The sequence below is a fragment of the Corvus hawaiiensis genome, chromosome 23 (assembly GCF_020740725.1).
Source record: "Corvus hawaiiensis isolate bCorHaw1 chromosome 23, bCorHaw1.pri.cur, whole genome shotgun sequence".
Lineage (NCBI taxonomy): Eukaryota > Metazoa > Chordata > Aves > Passeriformes > Corvidae > Corvus > Corvus hawaiiensis.
Genome location: NC_063235.1, coordinates 4,709,376 through 4,733,688, shown reverse-complemented (window position 1 = coordinate 4,733,688; position 24,313 = coordinate 4,709,376). Strand labels below are relative to the sequence as shown.

Sequence of the window (24,313 nt, the reverse complement as noted above, 5' to 3'; positions counted from 1 at the left end):
GCTTTCGTGGCCAGGAGTACTCTGGCATCAGCCCACCCCGGACACAAGTTACTCAGGAGCCACCATCCCACCGGGTTCATCCCAGGCCTCCGGGACTCCAGAGTGCCGTCCCTGCCGGGGCTGCCGGGGCCGCCGGGGCCACCGGGATGCAGGATGCTGGTTTAGGAGCCTGGGCTGTCCCCGGCTCCGCGCCGAGACAAAGAGCGTCGGCTCCCGCGGCCCCCGGCAGCTGGCGCGGGGGGACGTAATCCCACAAAAGTCCTGCTCCGGGGGGCTCAGCGGGAGAGGTGAGGGACACGCCGCCGAGCCCCCGCCGCCGCTGCCCCACTATTGACTGCCTCAACAGTTCTTTGGTGATTACAATGTAAATATAGCTTTTCATGGAGTAAAGGCCTTTTATGGGATCCACACACACTTAACCACTTAACCCCGGCGACAAAAAGAGCAGTGAATGAGCTGTTTAGAGGCTGCTCGTGCAGAAAAGCGGGGCCTGAATAGGATTTGGGGATCTCTGTGTATCAATTGCTATGCTCTGGGGGCCCTCAATGGGGCTTCAGCGTTCGAGCATGTGCCAAAGGGCTCCGTGGGTACGGATGGGGTGTCAAAAAAAAAAAAAAAAAAAAAAAAGGAGAAGAAAAAAAGCAGCTGCTTCTCTTTAATAAAACAATGATTTATTCATAGCAACTTGGGGAACAGGCAGGGGGACACAGGGACGTGCCAAATTGATGCTCATCCTGCTCCACACTCCCAAGAGGCTGAGGGGATGAGCCTGCCTGGGGAGCAGGAGGCATGGAAACTCCCGGGGCAGCCCACAGGGACCCCAGAGCAGCCCAGGTGGCAGAACCAGGTCCTGCTGCAGCCCCAGCCAGGTGATAAGGGTGTCCCTGTGGCTCCACTTCTTCACCCCAGGCATTTTTGGAGGGTATATGAGTTGAAGGTTTGGGGACACCCCTCTGCTCTTCCTCTGCCACAAGGGCACCTTTGCAGCTGGTCTCACCTCTGCCCCAGGTGCAGCAGTGGGGCCATGCAGGGGCTGACATGAGGCTCAGCCTGAGACCTGCCACACCCAGGATGGAGCATTTTGGGCTGGGAGCAGGGAACAGGGACCAGGGCAAAAGTCAGGGGTGCAGACGCCCCTGAAGATCCACTTGGTGTCACCGCTCTGTGGCAGGACAGTGGCATCTGAGGGACACTGGTGGGTCCTGTACCCACCTTGCTGGGCCACAAATGGGATCACGCCAAAGTCCCGACAGGCTGATGAGGCACAGACTGAGTCTGGCCATGGCCCTATTTTTAGGCCTATGCAGATGGAGGGATGAAAGCGGAGGGGGAGGCAGGGCAGGAATGGGAATGAAAGACAAACAAACGCCAAGCAGATGTTGGGAGCAGGGCTCTTCCACTCGCAGGATGTGCACGTGGCTCCTGGCAACACCGGCCCAGCCAGCCCCGACCCCAGAGCTGGGGGACCATGGGGGGGACGAGGGCAGAGCAGGGAGCAATGTCCCCTTCTGGTTGTCCCCCATCTCTGGGGATGACACTGGCCCCCCCAGGGCAGTGGGACACCATCAGCCCCATGCCCTCAGTAGTGGCCCTGGCAAAATTTTGCTGTAAGGTTCTGTACTTGGAATTAAAACCACCCTGTGGCCACTGCGGCACAGCTCTTGGGATAGAGGTGTGGCTTTAGGGAGTGGATCCAATGCCCGGCTCACCTGCCAGTCCACCAGCACCAGCCTCACCAGACTGGGGTCATCACCAGCACCACAATGGGGTTGGTTTGGTATCTCCAGTTTCCATTTGAGCTGGAGACTCCAGCAGGGTCACTCACAGCCTTTTAGCAGGAGCCATGGGCAAGACCCAGCCAGTGGGACAAATCTCAACTCTCCAGGGTTGAGTTGGGTGCTGGCTGAGGGGTACCAAACCCACCTCCTCCAGCCGTGCCTTTGTCCCTGCAGATGTTCAGGGGCCTTTGCCAACCATGCTGATCTTCCTTCCATCTAGTCTTCCCTTCCTTCCTTTTCTTTTCCCTTTGCAGCGTAGGGGATGGATGGAGTGACCGCGGTGGGTCGGGCTGGGGGCTGGTTGCAGTCACACCTCAGGAGCTGTTATCATACTTTAGGGCTCATGTCATCCCAGCTCTGAAGATCACACACCCTCAGCAAATCCGTAGGTGGAACAAAGGCCACCAAAACCAGCCCAGCACTGCCTGTGAGCTCATCCCGGATGCCTCACTCCGAGATTTGCACTGCGAGCGTCGCCCTCCCGTCATGTGAAATCGGGACCACATGGCGGCCTTAATTGCCGGCTGATTTAATCATCTTCTTACAGCAGTGGGTTGGTGTTGCCTTTGGCTGGAGTGTCTGCGCTGGCACTGCTGGAGCTGGGATGTGCATCCTGAGCGAAATGCCAGCTGTGGTCACCACGGCTCTGCCACGGAGCTTAGATGGGATGGGATAGGAAATTTCTCGGATGCCAGAACCTCTCTGTGGGTCCTTGACTGGGAGGTTGCTGAGAGTGACTCATTGAGGCAGCTTGAGGCACCCCAACCCTGCAGCCAGTGGGCTCAGGGTGCCTCAACGAGTCACAGCAATGACCCCTTCCAGCACAGTGCCAGCCTGGTGCTGGGACTGGGAAAAAGCCTGCCCAAGTGGCAGCTCCTGAACTTCACCTTCCCAGGCACTATTAGGCCCCTCTGGCCCATCCAGGCTCACTAAGGAGCAGGAGGGAGGAAGGAAAAGCCATTTTTTTCTCTGATGTGATGATTATTTGGGAAAGGTTGAGGGTTTCCTTCAGGCTTCGTGTAAAGTAGGAATGTGGAAATGCCACCTCTGGATCCTGAGCAGCCAGGAAGGCCGCATTAGAGCCTTGGTGGTTAAGAAATAAATTTTCCTGCACAGAAACGAGTGTCTGTGAAGTGGCAGCTGGAAATTGGGCAGTGCAGGAAGATGCTGCAGGGCTGGCCTGTGTCCCCTTCCAGCTGGGACCTCAGGGCTGAGCCTGGCCTGGCACAGCAGCCATGCCAGGATGGAGTGGGACCTCTGGGCTCTGTGCAGCATCCCCAGAGGACAAAGGTGAGGGCTGGGATACCACAGGTGGCTTTTGGGGTGCGAGGACACAGGTGAACGTGGCCCTCGGATACTGATCCCCTGTGGCCACGTGCACAAACACCATCAAATATTGAAAATCAATGGGCCACTGCAAGGGAAGCAGCATAGAGCGTGTTACATGAAAACAGCCCTGAGGAGCAGAGAAAAATATTAGCTAAAAATAAAATTAATCTCTTGCAAAGCTGTAAGATTTGCTGATCCCCCTACCCCCACGCCCTGCAATCTTTTATGTCGTTTTCTTTAATTACAGCTGGTTTAGATCTCTGCTGCCTGGAGAAGCAGAGCTGGAGTCAGCCCTAAATTGGGCTTCTGGATGATACAAGAGAAAATAACAACCCCCAAGGACTGAACATCTGTCTGCATGGAGCACGCGCAGCGCTGGAATTAATATTAATGACTAATAGTTAATACAGAATGGAACTTTTGCTTTACAGGTCACCCACTAAACCCTGCAGGGCTCACAGAGCTGTTCACTGTGCCATGAGCTTGACCAGACTCTGCCCAGCCAGGAGTGCCTCTGGCTGCCAGGGTCCTGCCCTGGGGCACCGGGAAGGGCAGCGACGGGGGCTGCTCCAGGCTCAGCTCTTGGAAATACAGCAGCAATCGAGGTGCCCAACCAATTAGTAACAGAGGGCTCTTGGTTTTACTATATTCCTTCTGTATTTCTGTATTTCTTGAATTATCTGCTCCCTTTTAGCCATCCCTGCTGCTCTCCCTTTCCTGTTTTTCCTCTTCCAACAAGAAAACCCAAAGGAGAAAAAACAGACACCAAAACCATCACCTGCTCCGCTCCCAAACCCAACGAAAACATTTATTTAGGCCCAAAAACCCTCCCCCATCCATCCCTGGGGACGGGATGCACCAGTCAATGAGCAGGGTGAAAGCCAGGGAGGGTAAATAATTGTGACATGGCTGCTCTGGAAGACACCCCTGTGGGTGCCTGGGGGTCTTTTTGTCCTTTAACCCTCACAATGGGTCTGGGACAACTGATTAGAGGCCCAGGACAGATGAGGTGCAGAGCTCACGTGGTGAGTGCTCACCAAACCTGCCCCACGCTGCCTTTCATGTGTCCACTCCAACATAATTTTTCACATGTTGGAAATACAGATGATTTTAGCCTGGGTCCATCTGGTTTCCCAAATAACCTGTCTATTTGATAAATAACATAAATTAAATTAGACAAGACAAACAAATAGTTTTTTTTCTCTCCCCTTTTCAGTCTCTTGGCAAAAAAGGGAAAGAAAACATAATTCAGTGAGTGCCTTGAGCCCTGAGGAGCCGCACGGCGGCGGGAGCTGGGATTATAAACGTGTCTGCAATGTCAACCTTTACCACGCACCCAGGGCCGCTCCTCCCTCTGCTTTTAAGTCCTTTTCAAAAATTTCTTGATTATCATTTGGGTTTCCAAAAGCTCCTGCTCCCTGCAAACTCAGCAGGTAACATTGTGTATCAGCAGCACTGCTCTCATCAAGGCTCCCGTGATGCAGTCAAGCATCAGGAGCTCAGATCCCATAGGCTTTATTCCTCCTGTCCCCTGTGTGGGAAAGGGAAATTGAGGCACAGAGAGATGTTATTATTAGAGCTGCCCAACTGAGATGAAAATCCAGGCTGCAGCCACTTCTGCACCAAAGTCAAACCCAAACATCACCGATCACAACCCTCAGCTGTAACTGCTCCGAGTTATCCCAAGGCACAGCTAGTAGGGAAAAAAGGGAGGGAAGTGGAAGAAGTAGAATCAGCTTTTCCTTCAGCCCAGGATAGCCCTGCAGACACCATCTCACAGAATCACTGAGGTTGGAAAAGACCTCCAGGCTCATCAAGTCCAACCTTTGACCAGCTTCTGCTCAAGGGGCACAGGACCCCACTCCTCACCACCCTGAGTCATTCCCTCCTTCCCAGCCCACTGTTGGCACTTCCAGCAGTAACAGGGAGGCATTTTCTCCCCATTAGCACAGCAGCCTCATGTCAGTGCCAGGAGGGGGGAGCTGAATCGATACCTGAAAATGAGAAGGCAAAGCTGAGTTAATGTGCCAGACATGAGCAGGGGGCAGTCCTGGAAAAGCCAGAGCCAGGAGATGGATGGGAACAGGGCAGGGCACGGGTGGGAGCACAGGTGAGGGCCAGGCCCAAGCCCCAGCTCTGGGGATAGTCTGGCACATCTCAGCACATGGCTCAACTCTCCTATGCCTCCTACCACTGCTCCCACTCCCTGGCATTGAACATGCTCCCAGGCAAGGAATTTTTGGGGTGCAATGCAGAGCTTCCAGCAGCAACTCACAAACCCTGAACTACTGCAAAGTTGTTGTGGGGGAAATGCAGCCAGAAACCTTCCCAGTCCCTGTATTTCAATTTACAAGCATTTCAGGCTCAACAGTATTTTCCTACCCTTGGCTCTGGAACAAGGAAAATGTATTTTAAAGGGAAAATTCTACAGGGAAAGCAAAATGAAAGCTATAATTATGGCTAGTAGCATGTGCTGAGGAGAAGCCAGGAAACCACCAGAACTCAGCCAACCCTCTAAAGGTGCTCTTCAAGCTACCACTTTCTAATGCAAAAATGTAGCAATTATAGGTCTCTATAAATTTAATCCTTTGCAATGCCAGAGCATGGAAAACTGCAAGAATTTCCCCTGGAGTCAAGACACAGTTTAAGCTTTAATGATTTTGCCTTGCCCCTGTGCCAGAGGAAGCATATTCTCTTGCTGCGCTCTAGTGGCAGAGCAGGAGCAAAATGCAGGAAAAACACCCAAGTTTAGAGCTTGAAATGTTTTTACCCAATAAATCTGTGCTGAATTAGTACAGCTTTCGTATCAGTGAAACACTGATAAAGAATGAAGTGGGTGTTAAGAAATCTTTTAGTTACGTGGTCGTTCAAGAAAAGTCTGATAATGAAGGAGGAAATGTCATTCCTCTTCCTTAAACCTCCCACCTCAAATCCAGGTACAGTAACCATGAGAATTACTGTAATGAACTGAAATAGACACTTCTTAGACAAGGATAAAGGAAGTTTTGTCTAGGAACTAAAAAATCCAAAACTATTTTAGCAGGAAAAAACCATATTCTTCAGGCCAAGAATTTTATGCAAACCCAAGTGGAAGACTTGAGGAGTTGAAAATCCACACTCCAATAAACACAAGGGCTTGTTTTTGTTGTATTCCAGTATTATTGCAGCTGTTCCTAGTGAAGGGCTGAGCTGTGGCTAGAAAAAAAAAAAAAAGGCAGCAACGAAAAAAGAAAGACATAGACAGAAATAAAAAATATTGGGGAAAAAAAACCCCAAGACATGTATACAACTGAGTGAAACCCTAGAAATTAATTCCAACTGCCTCCAAAATTAAAACCACGTTTTATTGTAAAGTCGCACTTGGATTAGTACCACAATTCTTTATAACATACTGTACAATAAAATATTTTACACACAGCACACCAGGCGTGTGCTCACGATGTTACAAAATTTACAGCTCAGACACTTCTCTGATGGCATTGGCACCGTAAGTATGTGACATCCAGTCCCAGAGATGTTTAGTCTTAGAGCAGAACCCTGTGTCACCATTATCTGCTCTCCAACACGTTCAACATGTGATCAGAAATGTCAGGAATGCTGGATACTCTGGCTCAAGTTTCTCTCACACCATTTAGAATAGTTGTGAATGATGGTTCTTTACTAATTCCCTCATCCTAGGGCAGCCCTTTCCTTACTGGCTGCTCAGCAATGGATGGTTTTCTCTTGGATGAGTGCAGCTTCAATGAAAACAACAGAATGGATGATTAAAGATAGCCCGAAGCTGGGTAAACCAAACCAACCCCAGCAACTTTCCCCCCACCAATGCAAATAAACCCCCCCAAACCTCCTTTTCCTTTCCCACATGTTACTCACATTCTTCCCTCTGCACAAATACTTTCAACTGCAAGTTTAAGGACATCAACAGTAATAAAAAATTGGAAAGAAGCCCTTCTCATGTTGCCTCAGAAGAGACTGGTACCTTTTCCACAAAGTAAACATTTCAAGGATAAATTAGAGTTTCTTAAAAGGCGAAGCTTAATAAATGCTCAACATCAAAGAAAATAAGACACTGGAGGAAGACACAGCTAAAATTTTGTGTTGCAAGTGTAAACAAGTGTCCTGTCATAGCCACCACTGTTTCATTCTCTCCCACAGCTGTAGAAATCCCTCCTTTTCTGTGCTTTCAGCTACCTGAGGCATTTCTGTGTCACACCTACGGCATTTCCACGTGGAACTGATACCTCTGCAGCACCTGTGAGGACAGCCCACAGTACTGGAAGTTTCCTTAATGCTTGGGAAAGACCAAGTCAGCATTTCATTCCAAACCAGGAATGGATTTTGTGCTCCCATTTGCCACAGAGGACTGAGAAAAAACAGCACAAAACCACTGCCTGGAAATTACTGGAACTTGTGAACGAGGTGGCACCAATTTGTTTCCCTGCCTGGTGATTTCTGGCAGATTGGCAAAATAAACTGCAGCTGGCAAAGAGGAGACACAACCTTTGGCTCCAAACAGGAATATTCAGCTCTCCAAGTACTGGAAAATGCTGCGGCTTTGACTGGTTTCCTCTGAGCTTTCTACCCTGGGCCGCTTTGCCACTGATGTTATCACTGCAGAAGGGCCTCTCTTCTTCACCTAGGGGGAGTCAAATACATTAGAATACACAACATGTCCAAAAAAAAGTTTAAATTCTGAGTTATGAGAGAATTATTTGGTGTGAGAGCACATAGGGAATATTTAAGACAGCAGTACTCTTAACTGCTTGGCAGGGTTCAGTGCCTGTATATTCAAATAATCTCCACAACTGGCAGCACCTGCCACCCAAATCTTTACCTGAGGTTTTGATTTCTCCTTTGCCTCTTCACTCTTCTCTGGGGAAAGTGTATGAAAGACAAAATTCCTTGAATTTCGAGGGGCATTTGGATTAAGATCTGACATTGCTGCCAGTTTCTGAAGAACAGCTTTAGGTCTGTTCAAGAGTGACCCATTTTTTGTCTGAAAGGCAAAGAAAAGCTGCATTAAACTACTCTCAGGAACAAGGCAGGTTACTTAGTAAGTTACTCTTTGTAGAAAATCTACTCTCTACTCACATGTAACAACACCACAAACCAGGAGTGCCCAGAATTCAGGGGCAGCTGACTTGGCTGTGTTGGGAAATGCCATTTTTGAGGCCTGGTACCCACCTGGATGTCACTGGCAGGTCTGAAGGCTTCAAATGGGTTCCTGGGTAACAGAGCTGTGTCTTGTGCCACCACTGCTGGGCTGGCTGGCAGAGACATGGGGAAAAGGTCAGTTTTGAGCTCTTTCTCTCTCTCCTTTTCTTGTCACTTCAATAAAAATCAAGCTCACCTTTCTTCTGCATGGACTTGGCAGTCACTTTTTTTGCCAGTTTCATGAATTCGCTGTCTCCACCAATTTCTTCCTCTTCCTCCTCCTGCTCTTTATTTTTTTCCTTCTGTAGCAGAGAGAAGACACTTTGTAAAATGGAAAAAATTCATATTACAAATGGACACTTCATTCAGTATTTTAAGTAGAGCAATTCTTTTCTTTATGTAAATTAATTTTTATTTACTTTCTACTATAGGAGACTATAGTAGAAAGTAAATAAATATACTATTGCAATTTCTTAGATAGAACAAGGATGAAGAACTATCAATGAACAGCATCACATTCAGCTGAGAAATCTGACCTAATACTGAAGCTTAGCTTGAGGAGTAAACAATTTCACATCCAGCAATGACACAGAGGCTCAGCAAGCCTTTCTGGCAGCTCACCAGTACCTGCTCACGAAGCCACTGCTCTCGCTCAAATCGCTCCTTCCTCCACTTCACTTCTGTCTCATCAAACTCTTCATTCTCCTCATCATTATCTGAATCTCTCTGAAACAAGTCCATCTGTGAAGCAAAATCTAGGCAACAAAACAAGACAGTTAGCTATGAATTTTGAAAATGGAGGCCAGTAAAAAACAACAAAAAAAACCAAGGCCAAAAACCAATCAAACAAACAAGGCAAAAAACCCCCGACCAAACAAAAAACCCAGAATCATCCCCCCAATTTATTCCTGAAATACTTTATTGAGGACCACTAAGTGCTTTTTCACAGACACAAGCTCTGTTTCCAAACTTTCTCCCTCTCTATTAACTCTGGATCATAGGTCACCTATGTTTTTCCATCTGAACCTCCTGGTCCTGCCCGGGCCGTCGCTGTGCAGGTCCCCATCCAGCAGGTACCTCTCCTGGTACAGGCGTAGCTGGCGCTTGTCATCGTCCAGCATCGCCTTCCTGCCAGCACAGGAGACAGGGAGAGGTTAGTCTGGGTTCTACCCCAGAGCCAGGGCCTCACACACCCAAATATCTACTGATAATGTCACTGACATGTGGAATTTCTGTATTTGGTTTCCTAGTTCCACTTCATTTGGGAGCTCCTCATCGATAATCTCTTCTTCATATTCGTTCAGGTCTTCACCATCATACTCATCTTCACTTCCCACGTCACTCCCCGACAGCTCTGCCTCCTCTTCCATGAAATCTTGCAGTTTTCTATGAAAGGAAGTTGAAGGAGTTCAGTTTGAGAGCATAGCAGCCACCACACAAATCTTCAGAAAGCAAGATTTTTCCTTTGACATAAAATTAACACATTTCCTAAGGATGTATCGTAATTTCTCATTTTTGGAAAGACCAAGCCTTGAGTTCTTGCACACTCACATACACAGCCTGACATCATGTAGCACCCCAAATCATTGTCATCCACCAGATTCCTTGCCAAAGATGATGGCAATAACTGTCAACTCTATGTTTTACTTGCTAGAACAAATAAGATCTTAAGACATGAGGAATGACAACAATATTCTTGCATCCCTTTTTTTGGTCAAAAAAATGTTGCAATGCTTTTATTGCAGTTTTTTGATTTCCATCTATAATGAAAATTACAATGGAAATCATCTATAACCCACAAGCAACTCAGTTCAACTCATGCAACGTGACAGCACCAAAGTAAAAAAAGAGAGACATATGAAAAACCAGATCATATAAACATCAGCTAACAATGCTGGAGAGGGAACAATTCCAAACTCAATTTCTAGTGCTATTAAAAATCTATTCTCTCTGGTAATTTAAAAAAAAAAAAAAAATTACAGTTTTTTCTTTGAGCCTGGTCTATGTCTCAGCAGTTCTTCCTCTTCATCACTCACTTCTGCTTCTTCAGCAGCACTATCCTCACCTTTTTCATCCTGCCAAAGAGAAAGTTTTCAGAAATAAGGAATTTCTGAGAGTGGATTGCTTTGTAAGGACAGATTCATCTGTTCTTCAATTAACAACACACTAAAACACCAGGCATATTTCAGAGGATTTGCATTTTTCACTGTACCATTATATTAAGGAGATCTTTTAAATGATCCAAAGTTTGCTCTGAAAAATGTTTCAGTAGCTTGTTATGGGAGTTGTAGTACTTTGCATGGATGTATATATTAAAAACCTAGGAAGATAAATGGAAATATCCATTTTATCCAGCAGCTGCCTGGCTGCATCAGTTCACACCTCTTCACTTGCAAAGGCCTCATCATCTGTTAAAAGCTGAAAACCACCAAGTTCTTCTTGTTCCTCCTCCTCTTCCTCTTCCCTAGGGAAAATATGAATGGGAGAAATGCATTTTCATTTTGCCTCCAGCAAATCAAGGCAAAAAACTGCTGCCAGGCAGTTCCCTGTGAGTGCTCAGAGCTACAATCTCCCAGCAGCATTTAGCCATAAATGCCCCAAAGCCCCATTAGTGTTGATGTTTTAAGACCTCAGATTTTCACTTGCAGAAACCATAGGAAAAGTACTAATTTCCAGTTCTTCTTCCCCCTCTCAAATTTCTCATGGATCCCCCTAACACTCCCACTTGTTAAGCCTCATTATCCTTTTGTCAGGCAGCCATACATTTTCCCATTTAGTCAATAAAAAACTCCAAGTATCCAACTTTACACTTGGTTACGGCAGTTTGGCAATAGCCCAGAACAGACTCCAGAAGTCCCACTTTTAATCATCTTTTCTCAGTTTAATGGAAGTTCTTCACTGTTTCTTGCACTATCAGTGAAAGACAAAGAATTTCCCTTCACAGTAGCTGTGGGAAACAGTTTATGCTGCCAATTAGAGAGTAATTGTTGAGCAATTTGCAATATCCTCCCCTCCACCTCCAAAACAAAGCACACTTTCACTGACAGCAAATTGATGTCAAACAAGAAAGCACTTTTAAGAGTGAAACAAGACAGTTACCAGAATAAACTTCTGTAAATTTTAGGAGAGCAATGCTAACCTGTCTGTGGGAAAGGAGCCTGAACAGAGCTCCAGAGCCTCTGCCATTGGATCTTCTATGTCACTGTCTTTTTCTGCCTTGGAAGACACCGAAGAAGCCCATGTTGGAGAACCTGCTACAGAAAGCAATAAGATGGCAACTTATTTCTGCTCTTGAAGTGTCAGAGAACATCCTAGGAATAACACTGCACATACTCCCAACAAAGACAAAATTCCACACGTGGCATTAGTACCCAGACCTGAAGTTACCTCAGCTAAAAACTTCTAAATCAAGTAACCAGCAAAGCTGAAAAGAGAATTCAGGACATACTTTGAGACATGAATTTTCCTGAACAAAGATTGAGCAGTTCCTCCATGTTCTGCTTTTTGGTGCTGCTGGTGTTTGGCACATGCTCAGCTTGGCTGCTGAACTGTCCAGAACACAGGTCCAGTAACTCATCCATGTTGGCATCCATGGCATTCTCATCCATGCTAGCCAGTGGCAGCTGATGCTTTGAGGACTGGTATTTATTCCTGTGTTGTCCAACGTTCAAGAACCTGAAAGAAAGGCTGTAGTTAGAAAAATCGTGCTGGTCTGCACATCCTATTTCTGTTAACAGGCACAAAACACCATCCTTTACACCCATCACTCACCCATCTGCATCGAGCAGCTGGCTCTGAGTGTCATCTTCCAGGGAAAATTGAAACCTTGACTCCCCAGCCCCTGGAAATAACCTCTTGGGCTCAGGAGAGGCATTATACAGGTCCTGGGAATCTTCTATGGGAAGAGAAGGCTCAGAGGTCTTTCCTGAGCTCTAGTCAAGGGAATATAAAAATATTTAAGTTGTTTAGCAAGCCTAAATTTAAATGCAAGGGGCACTGGAACAGACTTCCCAGAGAAGCTGTGGCTGCCCCATCCATGGAAGTGTTCCCAGCTGGGTTGGACGGGGCTTGGAGCAACCTGGGATAGTGGAAGGTGTCCCTGCCCATGGCAGGGGGTGGGACTGGCTGGGCTTTGAGGTTCCTTCCAACCCAAACCATGCAAGAGTCAAATTATGTCCATGCTGCTCTAATACCCCACAGGAGTTCACTGACATCATAAGTTGTGTAGCCCATATAAGCATTCTTAAAAACCATATACATGATGCACATATTTTAGATATAATAACCAGACTATAGCATCTTCTCTTTGATGCTTTAGAATATAAATTTTATAATGTCATTTTTATCCATTCCAATGTGGACACAAATCCCAGGGACAGTTTGCTCTCCTGAAATTTTACTGATACCAAAGCATTTGTCTGGTTTGATTTTTTGGATAGATCTGACCATCAGGATAAAATACATTTATTTGCTACCCACTGTGTTAATAAAACACACAACCAGGACTGAGAATCTCACCTTGGAAGCAGAGCTGATAAAGCTTGTTTTGAAGAAACCTGGGGAGGGTGATCTGAACCCTCCTGCTGCAGGTAAGAAGCTCCCTCCCCGCGAGGCCTGTTTGTTACAGGGCTGGTAGGATGGGATCATGGAGCCAATGAACTCAAAGCTGCTGTTGTGGCTGCTCTCCTTTGCCAGTGTTGGCAGAGAAAATGAATCATCATCCTCTGGAAATAAAAAAAATAGTGCTTAACATTTTTTTTTGTGTGTGATCCAGTAAAACTTCAATATAACATTTTGCAACACTGACACCTTGCTAAAAATTCTTTTTGTGGTCATGTTGGATTTCCTTCTTCTCACAGGATGCATATTACACTTTTTCACTGAATTTCATCTTACATAATTTCATATTTCTTCCAGTATTATTTTGAACTTTTTTCCCTCTGGTTTTTTCAAGCCCTCCCATTTTTTTCATCAATCTAAATTTTTAAAATCATACTGTATAACTACACAGGTGATGACATAACAGAAAGACTGAACACCAATCTTAAATAGAAACTTTTACATGTGCTAAGTTAAAAAAACCCCAACAAAATAGCTATGTAGGGCAATAATTCTACTTTACCTAACTTGGCAGGTCCTTTGTCTGCCGTTTCTTCCATTTCCAGTTTCTCATCAGGAAGAGAATATCTGCAATTCATTAAATAAAAGGTATTTGCTAATAAATTCAGGATGAGTTGCAAAAAAACCCCAAGGTAACACAAAAATACTTATAAAAGGAACTTTAAATAAAGACACCTACACATGCTGATCAAATTTAAAATTTCTCAGGCACCATTTTTAAGGCTTGGATTATTTACCCCATTTTTGAGGAGCTGTCCTTAAAAAGGATCAATGTAGACTCTGTTGAAGGCTGTTTTAGAACAGAATCACAGTGTTCAGATTTCTCCAGCTTTTCTCCATCAATTGATGATTTGTCGGTTTCTTTATCACCATCTTCAACATGTTTCTCTTCTGAATCTTCATTATCTTCCTCAGCTTCATCAAGCAGAAATTCTGAATTCTAAAAAACATCCCCAAACACAGCACAGATATAATGATTATTGCCATTGCAAACCTTACCCCAGGTCAGGCACGTGACCTGTTTGGCCCTGCCAGCAATGAGCCAAGGATTTATAAAAAGAGAAAGGGGCATCAGAATCTTTTAAACACTTCTTTTTGGTTTTAGTAGTGTTTAGACAAATCAAGAAAATACTCATGAATTCAAGATTAGACAATTCAATCCCTGAATATGTCAACTACAGCAATTTTTTAGCTTCTAGGAAGAATTCTTAGCAATTTCCCTAATTCACAGTGTACAAAAGTCCCATTGCATTGGGGAGAGGAAGTAGAATGGAGAAGCTGATGAGGTTATTGAAAAATGTTCCATACAGACCTCATGATCACCTTCTTCTTCTTCCTCTTCCTCAGACTCATCTGTCATCTCTTCCTCCTCCTCTTCCTCATCTTCCTCCAGCATTTCCTCATTGTCCAGCTTAAACAGCGCTTGCCGCTTCTGGCGCTCCTCAGTCCTGCGGAGCTTCATGGCCTCCTGGAGCTTGGCCTTCAGGGCCTGGAGCTTTTCACCTGAGCAGGAACAGAATCAGGGAATGGCTGCATTGGAAGTGACCTTAAAGTTCACCCAATTCCACTCCCTGACACGGGCAGGGACACCCTCCACTATCCCAGGTTGCTCCAAGCCCTGTCCAACCTGGACTTGGACACTTCCGGGAATGGGGCAACTACAGCTTCTCATGGAAGCATGAAAAATCCAAGGAATCAAAGTCACAAAGATCTGACTGAGGCTGTCCTACACAGGCCACTTCTATTTAAGTGGTCTACCAAGAATTTTTTTATTAAAACAGGGCTATCCATCAGAGGGAACACACACAGTAATCTCCCAGATGAAGATCCCTTCACCTGTATTTCACAGGGCAGCACTGAGAAATGGAGCATGAGAGAGGAAAATAAAGACAAAAGTGTTTTCCAATTCAATCCTCATCACTTCTCCTCCACCAACCTGGCTTTGTGTGGACAGTTTCCTCCAGGCTCTCTGCAGCCAAAACTGCTGGCACCACATCTGCTCTCAGCTCCTCTTTCCCGTCAGATGTCGTTTCCTTACGGATAATGTTCATGTTTATGGCCCGTTCCGCTTTGGATTTCGACGTCTGGAGAGTGTGCTTCAAGAAACGTGCTTTCAGGGCTTCTAGTTCTTTAAATACATATTAATTAAATTAATATGTAACATGAAAAATGTTAATGTAACAAGTAAAAGCATTGATTGTTAAAAGTTGTAGTAAGAGTAGGTCTAAAGCTGTTTTTCCCCCAAAGATAGTTTAAAAGCTAAATCTTTAATATTAAAATATTTGCAAAACCATTCTATTCAACTAATAATGAACCACCACATAATATTTTTGCTGTAGCTTGTACTTAATTGATATTAGCTAATACTGAATTATTTTACCATTGACTACCATTTATCCACAAGACCTCAGTTCACTTCCAGCCCAGCCTCCCAGCCACCAGGCAATTCTAGATTTCTGTTAACATGACTCAAAGAATCCACACTAGTAAGTGAATGTGCCTGACTCTTATATCACCTAAATATTTCTGAATTTTCCAGCCAAGCTCAGATCAACACTGCTTAGGACTACAACACAAGTGATACCTTTACTTGAATCAGCTTCATCAAGGTTTATGAAGGATTCATTGTCAGAGCAGATTCTTGGCTTGATGGACACATCTATTCCCAGTTCACGAAGTTTATCCAGCTTGGACTTCCTCACTTTTTCAGGCTGTGTCACCAGTCCAGGCCCCACCTGCTGACTGTTTGTTTCACCTTGTACATCTGGGGCTGCTTCCCCTCTTTGCATGAGGGCATCTCCACATGCTGGAGGAGTTTCACTCTCCTTTTGCTCACCACAGTCGGTGCTCAGGCAGTTGGAGAGCAGCTGTTCCTCTGCGTTATCATCAGTTGTTACAGTCTCTGAAACTGCATGAGAATCCTCCCTATCCTGCCTGGGCTGCTCAGCACAGTCCTCTGGCAAGTTCTTCCCTACAGCAGCAAGAGGCTCAGTCGCAGAAGCATCAACATCTCTGGCCAGGTTCTTTTCTGGTTCAGCAGCTGCTGATTGATCACCTTCCATTGGCCCATCTTTGCAATCCTTGCTCAAGTTCCCAGTGGCTGCAGATTCTTCATTTAGGGGCAGCTGGTATTTAGAGGACCTAACAAAGGCAAAAAGAAACATATCACCCATGGCTAGTGTGAAAGGGAGATGAGGTTGAGGACAAACTGAGAGGAAGAAACCATTTCCTAATTATTGTCATTGATGTGTAGGAAGAGGTGAAGGACAGAAATCTGGAAAACTGCATCATGAGAACTTAAGGAAGCGTAAAAGCTTTGTACTGGTTACAGTATCACAGTATGAAATTCCTGAGGGATTTTGCGACTACTGTAGCTTCAGTATTTTACTACACATTACTCAGGGAAGAAACAGACCAAGTAAAATGCTGGACTTCACCCTAAATCCCATTAAAATAACTCTGCATCACTAAGTTCCTTCCTCTGAGTTACTCCTGGCCCTGATCACTTCAACAGTAGGACTGTCAGGAGTGCAGCATTGCCTTATGTTAGCAATGACATTCTCCTAATTTCCTACTTTTATGGAATTAAAGGAGCCTGAGAAAGTCTGGTTACCCTCAAAAGAAAAGCTAGAGATGCTTAAAGTTCATGAAAAAATTGTATGAGGAAGGTTTAAGTCCTTACTTCAGCAGGGCCATGGCATTTCCTTGACATGCTGGTCGAGGTCTGCGCTTGTAGAAGTCGTGAACACTTTTGGCCTCAGGCACATGATATGGGAGAGACACGGATGATTCTGCCAGAGCAAGACAGTGAGAGAAGATGTAAAACATCATCTGAAACCTTTATTTGATAACAAGAATCTTTATTTTCATTAGTTACAAAAATAGCTTTAACAGGTCCTTCAACAAAAATGGTCTTGCACCCTTCAACTCTAAATAAGTTATGTTAGGTCAGAGAAGGCTCTAACCTTTTGGGTAAATTCTTTCAATTTCTCCTCTAAGTTTTTGAACAGTTTATACCCCTTTATATACAAAGAATTTAAGTTTTACCTCTAAGAAGTCGTTGGGTCTCACTATGTAGTTGTTTAATGGCTTCTTTACTCAATCTTGCTGCTTTCCGCTCCTTAAGGGGAGAAAAAAAAAGGCTTCTGAAGTCAGGAAACAAAACATAGGGCTCTCTCTCTACTTCTTAAATACCTTTTTCCCTTTCAAACAGAAAGGAGTCAAAATAAAACATCCGGTTCAAAAAAAACCAAAAACCACACTGTGGATACAAAACCATTTTAGTCACGACAAACAACAATACAGAGCTTTAAAAAGAAGAAGACCTCACCTTCCTTTTTGGTTCCTTCAATACATGCTCCTCATTCTCCTCATCAAATACATGTTTGTAGCCTTCACCCTCAGGAAAACGTTCTTTGTTCTATGGGGCGTAAGAAGAAATTCAACAATTTCTCTCAATACACTGGCACAATCAGAGGCAAGCACATCAAAAATAACTGCACAGAACCATCACTGGTCAGCAAAGCCAGCAAGTGTACTCATAAACCACCACAAACCCCACATAAGGGTTGATTTCCAAAGCTCCAACTCCAGCATTATCTTTTTAATTTGCCAGGACAACATCCCTCCATCAAAAAAACCAGAAGGCTCTTCTCTCCTCTGCCACAGCAGTACAACTCCATTATGGTCAAAGAGAGTTTCAGAACCTGGTCAGGTACAAAGTCTTGCTAAGTTCAGTAATCATAGAATAATTTGGGTTGCAAAAGACCTTAAAGATCATCCAGTCCCACCCCTGCCATGGGCAGGGACACATTCCACTGTCCCAGGTTGCTTCAAGCCCCACCCAGCCTGGCCTTGGACACTTCCAGGGATGGGGCAGCCACAGCTTCTCTGGGCACCCTGTGCCAGGGCCTCCCCACCCTCACAGGGAAGAATTTCTTCCCAGTATCCCATCTAAATCCATTTTCTATCAGTTTGAGAGAGAGTACATTTACAATTATTTTGTATCACGGTCAACCATTACCTTGTACTGTTTTATTTTGTTTTTCACAGCTGCTCGTATGGATTCTAGGGACTCTTGGTCCTCAGGGGGCTGACCATTCTCCTCCTCCAAGCCATTATCAAAGAGTTCCTTGTCATCCAGAAGGCAGCCACTGTCATTGAAGGGAAACCTCTCACCACCATCCACCTGCTTCCAGAAGGATAAATTATTTGTGTGATTTCTTTCAGAGGGTCCCTTTGGTTCTTTGACACTAATTTAAAATGACATTAAATCATCAAGCATTAGGTTTTGTACTTCCATAAACTGCAAATTAAATGTAATTTAATTTAAATGAATCTGCAGACTTTGCAGGTTAAACGTGTATGGTGTTGCATGGATCCCTGTGGATCCCAAACCTGCTGCAGGAATGTGGACACAACACTGAAGCTTTGGAACAGAATAACCACAAGCAATAATAAATTGAACTTAGTTGAGAAATTATCTGAGTTTTCTGCCAAAATACCCACCTCTGCCACAGGCTTCTTTTCTTTTCTCAACTGTTTAATGGACTCCATTATTTTCTCCTTCTCCTTCCTTCTTCTGGATTTTCCTACAGCTTCTTTGGCTGGCTCCTCTTCAAAATCTGGTTTATGTTTATGTTTTCTGTACTTTTTCCCAGATTTTAGGGGTCTCTCCTCTTCCAGCTCACCCTCAGGCAAGCCAGACATCCTGTTTGTTTCAAGGTTTTCAATCTGCAGCCGGTCACCAGTGTCACTGTCATCACCGTCCAGCAGAGCTGGGCGGATCCGATGGGATTTCTTGTTCTTCTCAGCAGCAATGTTCTCCTTTTCCTCCTCCCCATTTCCCTTGTCACCACCCAAAGCATCTTCCTGCACAGAGGAGTCTCCATCCTCCCCCTCTTCGCTCTCACTGTCCTGGAGTACGTTCTTGTTTTTTGCTTTTTTACGCACAAAAATCTCTTCCTCTGAATCTGGCAAAAGATATGAAAATAAAACAGGGAAATCCCACGAGTTAATTAACAAACAACCGAATCTACATCTGTTAAATTTCACATATGTCACCATCTACAGCAAATGAGCTTGAACCCAACTTCTCAAAATCCACTTCTCCCCAGAGAACAGCATTTAATTAACCCAAATTGATGTTACAGGTTTTTAACCTTTAAAAAAAAGGGCAAAGCTGAAAATCCTTCACTGGTAGTGTCTTGTCTTGAAAAGGTAATAAAAATCACACCACATAGATTAAACAAAACAGAAAAGAAAGTGAATAAGTCATTAAGACACGTCCCATTTACTCTTTTTCTTTCTGTAGCTCAAAAAACACTTTTCAGAGGTTTAAAGCTTGCCCACATTCGGAGCAACAGAGTTTAGATTCCTGCAGGTCAAGCAGTGACAACCTCCTAAAAGGTATTTATGAAACGAAAAATGTAGTATTGGAGAAAAACAATTTCATAGAAATGTTACAGACCTCTGTCCTCGAAGGATGCAGTGCCCTTGCCAGGGGGTCCCGGGGAGGCCGTCTCACAGCTGCCCTGGCCACTGTCAGAGTCGCTGTCCAGGGGTTTCTGCAAGTCTGGGTTCAAATCTGCCAGCGGAAGCTACAAAGCAAAATATGATTTTTCCTCCTGGGGTAAATATTGTATCTGCAGTCCTGACTCCTGGCATCCAAATTCATTCCAAAACCTTGGCTAAGCCCTCACACACAATGAGATACACATGCAGTCTCCTTATATTCTAACTATCGGTACTGGTATTTACGTAGTTAGTAATATTCATTATTGATGTTTACCATATTTATCAATACAAATGGATATTCACTTGTGGGGTAGTAATTAAAAGCGAGTTTGCACAGAAGAAGCACAGAATCGACATAAGCTGATGTGATTATATTCGGACTGAACGACTTTTCTCGTTATTGTGTTATTTATTGATTTTTATTCAGACCCGACAACACGGGCCGAGCAGCCCTCCCAGCATGCACCGCGCCCGCAGAGACTGGCTGAGCGCGGCCTTCCCAGCGCTCCCCGCGGCCGGCAAGGGGCATGCTGGGAGCTGTAGTCTGCGAGGAGGGGCGAGCCCGGTGACGGCGCGGGACCGCCCGGGAACAAGGGCGGCGGGCAGGGGTGGCTGGTAGCTACTGGCACCGCCACCGGCACCGCTACCCGAACGGGCACCGTACTGGAACGGTTACTGGAACCGCCACCTCCCTCGCTGTCCCTCCCGGCCTTCCACCGCGCCACAGCCAGAGGAGCCGCAAGGCCACAGGCAGCCGCCAGCTGCCTCCGCCGCCAGCAGCCAGCCGGCTGGCCGGCCATGCAGAGTGACAGGACTCACCTCAGCGGGATCCTCCGTTGTTACCGGTACCGCCGCCATATCCCGCCCGCGCTCCCGCCGCCCGGGGACCGCTTCGAGCCTTCGCGCGCTGCCCCGGCCCCGCCCCCGCCCGGGATCATCCAATGGCTGCCCAGAACGGCACAGCGAGCCCCGCCCCTCGCCGCCTCGCTGGGCGGGGCTCCCCGTAGCCCCGCCCCTCCACACGGACCAATCGCGGGTCCCACGTTCAGCCCGCCCGCCCGCACTATGGCGCCGCCTGGCGGCGGGGGCGCTCCGCGCGCCTGGGCTGAGGCGGGACCGTGAGGGGACAGGAGGGGCCATGAGGGGCCATGAGGGGACGGGAGGGGCCATGAGGGGCCATGAGGGGCCGAGGGGGGCCGACAGGGACGTGGGGGACTGAGAGGAGTCGTGAGGGACCGAGAGGGGTTGTGAGGGACCGAGCGGGAACGTGAGGAGACGGGAGGAGCTGGGAGGGGCCATGAAGGACCCGGGGAATTAACAGCTCTCTCAGTTATGGACGTTGTGGGGCCGGGGCTCTGCTGCCAAAACATTTCACGTTGTTTCATGGGTTAAACAGAGCCCATGTTTCGTTCTGACCTTCGGGATATGGTACATGTCGTGTCTTCAGGTGACCGTGCGGGTGGGAGCACACGAGTCGAGTTTATGGGTATTAGATACACACAGCTATTACTGTCAACAGTGTTCTATTTGCAGAATAAAAGATACGCGTTTTCCATTGGCTTCTGTACAGACATACTCTGAGCCAACCCCACTCATGTTAGGTGAATGAAGGCTCGAACCTTTTGGGTAAATTCTTTCCGTTTCTTTCAATTTCTCCCTTGAATTTCTGAGTATACCCTCTACATACAGAGGATCTAAGTTTTACCTCTCATAAGTCATCAAGTCTCATTATGTAGTCGTTTATTAATTTCTTTACTTAAGCTTGCTGCTATATGCTCCTTAAGGGAAGAAAAGAAAGGCTTCTGAAGCCAGAAGAACTTACTGAAAACATAAGTCAATGGAGAGCTACACAACAGATGCAAATCACTTCATACTTCACAGATTTCCCAGAATATTCTAAGTTGGAAGGGACCCACAAGGATCATCGAGTCCAACTGGAAGGTGAATGGCCCATACAGGGATATTCTCATACAGACTCAACCCAAGTATGAAAATATTCTACTTATCCTTTTTTGCTGCCATTAGTTCTGTGGTTCTTTTGCAAGTAGCTGGAGGGAGAGCCCTGAGCTGGGATGAGTGTCAGGGACCCCGTTCTGAACTACAACTGGGGATGTTTGACACTTTTCCATCATTCCAGTTACTTTGTAGAACATACTGCTGTAATACATTTCCTTCCGAGTCACCCAGTGGGAATCTGCCTTTACTGAAGGCAAGCCCAGAAAAAAAAAACGTGTTTTGGGGTGTTTGATACCAGACACAGTTTTGGGGGGTTTTGCTACCAGCTATGGTTTTGTCATGAACAAGGAGCAGATGGACTGCTCTGCCATGGCACTTCTCATGGAGTCAACAAGCCTGAGAACAGAGGAAGTGAGAAAAGCTAATGCCCATGAAACCCACCGCAAACACCACAGTTCTGCTTTCCTCTAGCTGCTGCAGGAGCTACAGTAATTAATTAAATAGCTAGTGTTTAGTAACAGGGGGACAGATGCTGGCTCTGCACAAACACACCTCCTCAGGGCTGTGCTCTCATTGCTGCGTCAGGATGAAAGTCAGAGTCAGCTGACAAGAAAAAGGTGGCAAAAAGATTGGCCTTATTAGGTAATTTCTGATCCCGAGTTGTTAGTCACACATGGCACACAGAGGTAACCATGGAACAGGTAAAACGTTTGCTATTAAGGAGGTTCTAAATTGAACACAGACTTTTAGCACTGGATCGGGCACCATATTAAGATATTTATATTATAAAAGCTGGTCTAGGAATCTGTTTCTTATTAAATAACATACTCCTTCCCCAACTTGGATCAGATGAGGCGTTTAGAAGCAAATTTTCAGAACTAATCCTGTCATAACTCTGGTCTGTCGTTCCCAAATCCAGTCTTCCCCATGGAAATGTGCTGTTTTCAATAAAAGGATGGGTTAACATAGAGAAATAAGGTTCTGACTGCTGTGGCAGTTGGGATGTCTCAATATGTGTGTAATATTTATCAAGTTAATTGAATTTATAATGCAGTAAGTAAAGGCTTTAGTTATCACACTCAACATCTTACAGGACTGAGCCTTTGTGTTGCAGATTTCTTGAGACAGAGATTGTATCTTTGGTGGAGTTTTTTTTTAACGTACTATTTGTGTAGCCCTACATACGTGTTTTTTATACATAGACATGCCGAATAGTAGCATGGAAATGTTGCCAGACACTGTGGAGTTTGTTACTGGTCTGGTAAAACTGGTTTTTTCCTCAGGTGTTCATCAGCTGCTGTCAGGGAATTATGAGAGAATCTCAGATCTATATGAGAATCTCAGATTTCATTTCATTTTAAAATAGATTTTGATGTTTTAACTTGGAAAATATCAGCCCCACAGGTTAAAAAAAGGCAAATAAAGTGGACTAGGCATTTATTATTTATAAAATGTTTTGACTTCTGACATTCTGATGAGTCAGCAGAGAGCTGTTGCTTAAACAGAACCCAGGGGGTGCACAAGGGAGCAGCTCGCTAAACTAGCATAAACTGCTTAAAAAGGCAAAAAGTCCCCAGGCCCTTTATTTAATGGCACATGGCTGGAAGTGTTGTCTCTTTAACAGAAGACAAATTTACTGTCTGTGAGGATAAGGGGCTGTGGCCATGGCAAGATGCACTCAGGGGCTGAATGTCCTGCTCAGTGGAACACAGCTGGTTCCCACTGCCGGTGCTTCCCAGACAGCTCCTAGATGTTGTCGATGATTGTGCCAGCAGCTCATGGGTCTCCAGCCCTGATGGATCATCAGCCATTCTGTGTCCAGGGAGCACCTCAAGGGCTGGTGGTCACAGCCCTGAGAGGTTCAGTGCTGTGGCTCACCTGACTTGTACAAATCCTGGTTTTTTGGGGTGTTTTAAACCCCACTGGGGCTGTTTAGCTGGTACTGGGAGTTATTCAGGGTGTCATTAATTGGGTAGGGAGAATTTCATGGTTTTGGGGAGTAGTGGAGGACTGGCAAAGCTGGAGTGGCACCACTGTGGGCGGGCAGGCACCATCAGGGTAGCTGTCACGGAGCGTGCTGGAGTTCTGGGTTAATTATTAAACCTGCAAACAGGTGTCGGGTTTTGGGAAGGAACAGCGGAGGTACAGACAATTCCCTCCTTCCTGGTGCCCCGTGGGCAGCAGCTCTCACCTCTACTGAGGCAGCTCTGGAGGGGCCACATGCGTGGGATGCACCCTGGGAAGAGCCAGCAGGTTTGGGAGGGAGTCCTGCCACTCAGCCCTAGTGAGGCATATCTGGAGTGCTGTGTCCAGTTCTGGGCTCCTCAGGACAAGAAAGGCAAGGAGCTACTGGAGGGGGTCCAGCAGAGGCCACAAAGATGATGGGTGGTTTGGAGCATCTCATGAGGAGAGACTGTTGGAGCTGGGCCTGGTTATTCTGGAGAAAGGAAGGCTCAATCCATACCAATATCTCAAAGGCAGGTGCCAAGCGAATGGTGCCGGACTCTTCTCACCAAATCACAAAATTGTTGGGGTTGGAGGGAACCTCGGCAGATCATCCAGTCCAATGCCCTGCCAAGGCAGGGTTATCCAGAGCAGGTGACACAGAAACGCATCCAGCTGAGTTTGGAATGTCTCCGCATGATCTCCCCGGGCATCCTGTTCCAGTGCTCAGCCACCCTCATGGAAAGTTCTTCCTCATGTTGAGGAAGTGTTTTAGTTTATGGCCATTGTTCCTCATCCTGTTGCTGGATACCACTGAAAATGATCTTTTCGGTGATGCCCAGCAACAGGATGAGGAGCAATGGCCATAAACGAAAACACAACGTTTCGCCTTAACGTGAGGAGGAACATGTTGCAGGTGGCCGAACACTGGAACAGGTGTCCGGGGAGGGCGTGGAGTCTCCCTATTAGGAGACATTCCAACCCCACCTGGACGCGTTCCTGTTACCTGCTCCGGG

At 46.1% G+C, this 24,313-nt stretch overlaps 1 protein-coding gene across 6 annotated transcripts; it reads right to left on the bottom strand.

Moving 5' to 3' along the window:
• Positions 1-6,432: 6,432 nt before the first annotated feature.
• On the bottom strand, positions 6,433-20,487 carry CLSPN (claspin). 6 transcript variants are annotated; one of them, XM_048327322.1, is made up of 25 exons: positions 20,217-20,487; positions 19,351-19,480; positions 18,390-18,853; positions 17,905-18,072; positions 17,212-17,301; positions 16,929-17,001; positions 16,564-16,672; positions 15,466-16,022; positions 14,818-15,009; positions 14,194-14,384; positions 13,619-13,821; positions 13,384-13,448; positions 12,780-12,985; positions 12,033-12,193; positions 11,710-11,936; positions 11,401-11,515; positions 10,644-10,725; positions 10,242-10,336; positions 9,483-9,647; positions 9,268-9,389; positions 8,889-9,016; positions 8,458-8,563; positions 8,292-8,374; positions 7,942-8,103; positions 6,433-7,743 (listed from the first exon to the last, which is right to left on the bottom strand). In XM_048327322.1, the coding sequence occupies exons 1-25, from the start codon at positions 20,253-20,255 to the stop codon at positions 7,630-7,632; spliced, it is 4,047 nt and encodes a 1,348-aa protein (XP_048183279.1). In that variant the 5' UTR covers positions 20,256-20,487; the 3' UTR covers positions 6,433-7,629. The 6 variants fall into 6 exon arrangements, with proteins under 6 accessions (XP_048183279.1, XP_048183280.1, XP_048183281.1 ...); XM_048327323.1 differs by having other exon boundaries at positions 17,905-18,069; XM_048327324.1 differs by lacking the exon at positions 20,217-20,487 and adding an exon at positions 19,672-19,854.
• Positions 20,488-24,313: the final 3,826 nt, after the last annotated feature.

Excerpts from the sequence above, each read along its gene's own strand:
- CLSPN (XM_048327319.1), bottom strand. The coding sequence starts at position 19,754 with ATGTCGATTCTGTGCTTCTTCTGTGCAAACTCGCTTTTAATTACTACC. Across the intron at positions 19,481-19,700 it reads TTTTAATTACTACCCCACAA|CTTCCGCTGGCAGATTTGAA; the intron begins GTGAATATCCAT and ends TTTGCTTTGTAG. Across the intron at positions 13,449-13,618 it reads GACAGCTCCTCAAAAATGGG|ATATTCTCTTCCTGATGAGA; the intron begins GTAAATAATCCA and ends AATGAATTGCAG.